Below are 6,591 nucleotides of genomic sequence, written 5' to 3'. Positions count from 1 at the left end.
GTGAAGCTGGGAAGCTGCTGCCGGCACCGTCGGGAGCTGCAGCCAGCTGGCGAGAGGGAATTACACGGGGAGGAGGGGGAGCCCCGGGATTTGGGATCTGGAGAAGGTACCGGAGAAAGCAAGCCCAGAAAAAAGGAAGGTGGATGAGGGCAGACAAGCCAGCTGCTGGGAAAGGTCCTACATGCAAATGATGTGCTCCAACCTCCCGCTGAGTCACACAGGGTCTTTCTTAATCAAAAGCCTGCAAAAGCCGAGCTTGCAGTTTGCGCGTCGCTGTCAGCGCGCTGCGTGCGCGCCAACCGCCAGCGTTCAGCCCCTGGATAAGGGCGCACGAGGAGTGACCTGCTTTCAGGTCCCACAGTCGCTCTTCCTCACTCCCTCCAGCAAACGCTTTGTCTGTTCTCAGGTAGATCACAGAGGAAGACGACGTCGCAAACACGGAGCCTTTCTGCAAAGCACACAACGCACCAGCTGCTGTGACGTTCCCACCAGAGGCTTTTTAGCCTCGGGCTTTGTAGCACTCTAGGTTTTATTTATTCAGGTTCAGCAAACTCACAAGATGAAAGCGAGACGAAGGAGTGTTTTATTAAGAAAGAGTCCATCATTATTTAAAAAAACCAAAGAAAAACAACCATCTTTCTGTCCTCCTTGAGACAGATCGGAGGCTTCTCAGCCTGGATACTCCTCCGAGCACGAGGCCCAGGCATGCTCCTCCTATGCAGTAAACCCAGAACTTTTGTCTCGAGTCTCACTGCAGAAGAGACAGCTCAAACTGCTTTTTCTTTCTCTGGATCTATCTTGGTCGTGATGGGGAGGAGGAGACTTGGCAAAGGTCAGCCTCCTTTATCTTGCTTCTCTTCTCTTGCTAACCATGCCTTCATCTGGCTAAATCTCTCTTGTTCCTAAGGAAAGACCCGGCTTGCCTTGCACTCAGCCGTCGCCTTTCTGCAAAAACGCTGCTCTGTGCAGCGGGGCTGAAGCACGAGAGGTCAAACCCTTACAGAGAAGGGAGTCCAGCAGCCAGATCTCTGCCTGGACAGGCTTTCACTCGGTCTGAGTCACACCACGCAGAGATGCCTCAAGCTCCTGGTAGGAAAAGGAGAGGTGTCAAAACAGAGAGCAGCTGGGGAAGAGGTGGGTGTGTTACAGATCCATCACTTCTTCTTCCACGGCTTTGTCCTGAGATTGCACATACTTCTCCTGCACTGCAAGCGTGCTGATAACGCAGTAATTAAGGAAAACAAGGGGCTGGGCTCAAACACTCCCTTCTGCAAGGAGCTCTTAACGTTCTCAGCAAGGAACCAGCCCCACATTAGCCTGAAGGCTGGCAGGAACACGGCAGTACTGGCAGCAGCACGCACCACCTGAGTTATTTCTGGCTCTGGCTGATCCCAGACCCGACAAGTACAGGAGAATCAATTGTATGGTTTGGACGAGGTGGAAAGAACCAGTCCAAGTGAGTGTGAGAGAGAGGAAAGTTGTCAAAAGATTCCTCCCACATTCACAGTATCAATTAGCAACAAACGTGGCGGCTTTGGTGTGGACAACCGTCTGCTAAGGTCTGGGCTGAGCCCTACCCACTCCCTACATGCGTATCGCCAAACAGCATCAGATGATGTCAGTAACTGCCAGCCCCACCTCCAGCCTCTCTTCCCCAAGGAAGGAGAAATTAAAACTCAACACAACAGAGGATCGGCGGCGAAGGATACGAAGTAAAGTGGAAATCGGCTCCCACTGCTGCCGACATCAGAGCTTCCAGGCTCCTGTGCTCCTGGTCTCCGAAGGAATAGCCGTTGGCTTTGTCCACCGCCTGCATCACCTGCCGCATGCTCTCCTTATCCTGAAAGGGAGGGAGATGATGCACAGGGAATCCGGTCCTTCCCCGGAAGCAAGAGCTCGCACCGGGCTTCACCACGGATTTTCTCCGAGGCTCTGGGCCACCCACACAGCGCCCAACGCCCCGAGGATGCTGCCGGCCTCCCCGAGCCCAGGGGGGCCACAGGAGAAAGAGGGGCACCCGCTGCGGAGCCCGAATACATGACGGGCTGACACCCTCCACCCTCTTGCTCCCTTTCATCGCCTCTTGTCTCAGCCCATTTACCTTTGTTGAACACTTCTGCCAACTACCAGACTAACGTTTTTTCAGCCCTTCCTCCCAAATGTAGTCCTCCCAATCTTCTAATTATTTTGCGCTCCCTAATTTAACAACGTTTTACGTAGTAATTTGCCCAGATTTGAAATGCAGGCACAGAAGAGCTGAATGAAGGGGGAGTCTTAATTCCCCACCCCAGGACACAAGGCCCACGTAGCCCCAAGCTCACTAGCCTTTTCTTATCTGGCTGCCACAGAAAGTTTACAGGTCTGGGTGTGTTTCACTGTCCTCCTCCATCCCAGAGCCTCTTCACAGCCGAGGTTTTCAGCCCTCACAGCTCTAAGCAGACGTAACTTAGCTGCTACCAAACGTGCTGACTACATATCCGACACTCCCTGTTCTCTCTGCCCCACTCCTGCTGCGTTACCTGGACGTTGAGCGGAACGAAGGACACCAGGCTGTAGTCCTCGATCACCTCCACCAGCTTCTCATTGAGGCGGCGGTAATTTCTGAAGAAGGGGTCGGAAGCTAAATGGTCAACCAAGTAAGAGAGGTCCAGGACCTCTGTGTAATAATCCAGGTTGAAAGCTGCAGGGAAACACCAAGAAGCTCTGAAGGCAATTTGTAAATTGAAAAACCCAGTGAGACGTACACCAGTTCCCCGACCATCTCCCAGCAACACATCCCCGTACCCGAACAGCTAATTTGCAGCCGATGCAGCCCAATTCCACGCGTCTCTCTCGCAAAGCCTCTTACCCAGCTTGCCGTATTGCTCGATCAGGTCCATCTTGGAGAGGACGTTGACGTGGGGCAGTTCCACGTGCAGCATGGTGGCGAGCGAGGTGCAGAGAACAGAGATGAACTTGCCGGGGTCCGTGCAGTAGTGCGAATCCACCAAATGCACCGCAGCCAGCTGGACGGCAAAGGCACAAAGGGACAGCACAAGGTCAGACCCGTGACAAGTCCAACCGCTTGCTTTTGCGACAGCGTGAGAGGTGGCTACAGGACAATCTGTTCAGACCTGACTATAACCACATAGAGTCCCACATAGGGAAAGTTACCACCTACGTTCTAGCTCCTGCATATAAAACATCCTCATATATGAGCACACGTATATATATAGAAGTATATATCGCCACATTCACAGCCATGGACCACCTCGGGGATTCAGGACCCAGGGTGCTGGTGCACAGAAAGGGCTGTGGGGAGGCTTATAGGGGTGCTGAGCTCCACCAGCAGTACTGAAAGACACTTAAACCTGCAACCTGCTCTCCCTTTTCTCAGGGCTTCGTTCTCTGCGGACGAAGTTTCCACGCTTGTCTGAACTCTGCAGGTTTTTTGGGGGTGGGAGGTGGGGTTAACTCTCCTTCCGAACGACACGACTGCCTCCAGATCTCCACCTTCCCCACAGGAACGCTCACGCGCAGCGTACACTCAGGAGCAGTAACTGCAGCACACCACGCTCTGCTGGGAGCACCTATTGTCATGCGGTTTGAAATAATAATTAATAATTAAATTAATGAGCAGTTTGATTCCCTGTGTTTTGTGCAGCTGTAACAATGTGGTCCGAGATCTGTGTTAAGTTACTGCCTGTTACACAATGTTACTCAAAGTCAGGGCTCTATAGTCAAGTGTGGTTGAGTCACAGCTATGCTTCTGCAGCAAAAAAAGCCAGTTTAAAGCTCACAGGCAGGTGTAAGCACTCAAGCGAGCATCAAAACAGCCGTGTAACTATCTTTTTTTAGTAACTACAATTTCATGTACATTTATTTGAATAAAAATAATCTCTAATGTGCAGATTCTCAAGCAAATGACCCTGCCCTTCTTGCTCACACCATCCATGGTTTGCACATTCATGGTTTGGCCCAAATGCAAAACAAATGCAATGTAAGCAAGTCATGGTTATGGGACTCTTCTCACCTGCGCTTCCTCATTTACATCTTCCATTGTGCAAGAAAGCACAGAGCACGTACTACAACGTGCAGAGCGATTCGGCTTGGCTGCAGGAGAGCCAGGTAGGGCCTGAGACGATGCCTGAATTTCTCACAGCGCAGTGCAAAGGGTCCCCGCTCGCCCAGCGCACACGTCTACCTCCCCGCTCCGAAATACAGCACCCGCTCGGATAAAACACACAAGGTCTGCGGAGAGGACGCTGGAGCACAGCGAGAGTGGGTAAGGAAGGAATCCATGTTTCTGTTCATGATAATCCCACTGTGTTAAATGCCCTGAACAAGCCACTCTCTTGCCAATCCCGCCGAGCATAAAATGGGGCAAAATTCCCCCCCTTCCCTGATAAAGCCGTTCTGCATGAAAGGCCAAACAGGTTAGTAAAGAAAACAGTCATTAGTACGCACAATCAAAAGCTCTGACCATGCGGCGTACAGCTCCCGAGCCCCTTGCACAAGCACGCGGGGTGCCAGGTGCCGATCCCAGCTCCCTGCGGAGCCCCAAACCTACCCGGAAATTCCACTTGGCCAACTGTGCAAAGACGTTCTTCAGGGCGTCGTGGTGGGTGTAGAGCTCCACCTGCCCCGGGCAGTCAAACAAGTAGTAGTGACCCCTGAAGGCAGCCAGCTTCTCCTGCAGCCAGTCGAAGTTGGCCTCCAGGTACTCCATGCAGTAGATCAACCCCCCGTTGGGCCCCAGCTTCAAGTTCTCCATCGCGTCGGGCAGGGTGATGAGCTCGGCGATGTCCACGGCACACTGGTAGGGCATCGCCTCGTTGGCGGGGTCCAGGTTCACCACCGTCACCTTGCGCCCGATCCTGCCCATGAACTCCTGCATGCCGTGGCAGTAGGTCGTCTTCCCGGAGCCCGGAGGCCCGATTACCACCTGGCCGAAGGCCAGCGAGCTCCCCTTGCTGCCCTCAGACATGTCGGCTCATTTCCTTCTCCTTCTGTTGGCTGAGAAAGGAAAAACTCCCATTTACCATTTTATTTGCATTTATACGAATGCGATCTGCTGGAATTCACACCCAGGGAGCGGGCGGAGAGGAAGGGAAAGTGCCATGGTGTAACTGCTGCCTCCCGTCACTCCTTGCACAGCCGAGCCGCACACCGGGGCGGACGTCACCCTGTCACCCCCCAGCTGGTGACGCCGGGGCTGAAAAGAGGCGCAAACCCCCAACCAGACCCACGGGGCTGTGCCTGCGGGACGCCGATCCCTACTCCTGCCCGCGTGCGGGGCGAGTTTTACCCTAGTTGGGTCCTTCCTGATGTGGCAGCGCCCACACGTTCCCTCCCTCGCCCCAGCACGTCCCCATGTCCTCCCCTCCGTTTCTCCATGTCCCTTTTCTCCTTCATGTCCCCTCTCCTCCCCGTGTTAACCCCCGCGTTCCCACTCTCCACATACCCTCCCTTCTCCCCACACCAGCCTATGTCCCCTCTCCCACACGCTCCTTCCCCCGCCCCATATCCCCTCTCCCCTCATGTCCCACATCTCCCGTGCCTCCTTTTCCTGCCATGTCCCCTCTCCCCCCATCTTCCATGCCCCCTCTTCCTCCATCCCCCTTCTTTGCCTGCATCCCCTCTTTTCCCCATATCCCCTCTTCTCCCCATAACCCCCTTTCTCCCCATGTCCCCTCTTCTCCCCATAACCCCCTTTCCACCTACATCCCCTCTTCTCCCCATATCCCCTCATGTTCCCCTTTCCCCCATGTCCCTTCTTCTCCCCCATGACACCCTTTACCCCCACAGCCCCCCCTTTATCCCCATATCCCCCCTTCCCCCCATGCTTCCCTTTCCCCCATGCTTCCCTTTCCCCCATGTCCCCTCTTCTCCCCTACGACCCCCGCTCCCCCATGCCCCCCTTCTCCCTCACATCTCCCCCCTCCTCCTTGCCCAGGTCCCGTTATCCCTTATATCCCCCCCCATCTCCCTCATAACCCCCCGATCCCGGTAGGCCACCCCCGATCCCGGTAGGCCGCTCACCGCCTGCCGCTGCCGGTGTCCCCGGCGTTAGGTCCGGGTCGCTGTGGGCCCCGAGCGCCGCGTTCCGGGCAAGGAAAGGGACACCGTCACCACGGCTCCCCCTGGCGGTCGGAGGGATGCGCAACTCCTCCATCGCCGGGACTCGAACCCGGGACCCGGACCCCGGAATCGGGGTCCGGGTCCCGGGTTCGAGTCCCGGCGCCGGCCCTTGTCCCTCCAGCACAACCCCATTCCCAGTTCTGTCTCCAAAAGAAGGGGAAATTATTCCCTGTATTCCCCCCTGACACAGTGATAGCCTTCAGAAAGGTGCACGGGGCCAAGCCGGAGCCGGCCAGCAGAGCGTTCACCAATTCCCATTTAACCCTCCAGTACTGGGTCACTGGGACGAAGGCTCTTCCCCCCCCCCCTTCCACCCAGAAGAGTGCCTGCGTCAGGAAAACGGGGCAGAGCATGTCGGAGAGCCGTGGAAGGAAGCACCCGCTACGCCCGACCGCAGGGAAACGCCTCCCGCAGAATTCCTCCGGAGGCTGCCAGGACGAGTCTTTCATCCCAACGAGTTTCTCCCAGGAG

At 55.4% G+C, this 6,591-nt stretch overlaps 1 protein-coding gene across 3 annotated transcripts; it reads right to left on the bottom strand.

The window, feature by feature from the left end:
- Positions 1-560: 560 nt before the first annotated feature.
- Positions 561-6,059, bottom strand: GPN2 (GPN-loop GTPase 2). Of its 3 annotated transcripts, none has more exons than XM_050909901.1 (6): positions 6,022-6,059; positions 4,550-4,995; positions 2,849-3,005; positions 2,520-2,680; positions 1,710-1,840; positions 561-1,216 (listed from the first exon to the last, which is right to left on the bottom strand). In XM_050909901.1, the coding sequence occupies exons 2-6, from the start codon at positions 4,964-4,966 to the stop codon at positions 1,144-1,146; spliced, it is 939 nt and encodes a 312-aa protein (XP_050765858.1). In that variant the 5' UTR covers positions 4,967-4,995; positions 6,022-6,059; the 3' UTR covers positions 561-1,143. The 3 variants fall into 3 exon arrangements, with proteins under 3 accessions (XP_050765858.1, XP_050765859.1, XP_050765857.1); XM_050909902.1 differs by lacking the exon at positions 6,022-6,059 and adding an exon at positions 5,288-5,306; XM_050909900.1 differs by lacking the exon at positions 6,022-6,059 and having other exon boundaries at positions 4,550-5,242.
- Positions 6,060-6,591: the final 532 nt, after the last annotated feature.

The sequence above is a fragment of the Gymnogyps californianus genome, chromosome 22 (genome assembly GCF_018139145.2).
Source record: "Gymnogyps californianus isolate 813 chromosome 22, ASM1813914v2, whole genome shotgun sequence".
Taxonomy (NCBI): Eukaryota; Metazoa; Chordata; class Aves; order Accipitriformes; family Cathartidae; genus Gymnogyps; species Gymnogyps californianus.
Note: the sequence above shows the minus strand (reverse complement) of the source record. Positions and strands in the feature narration are given on the sequence as shown.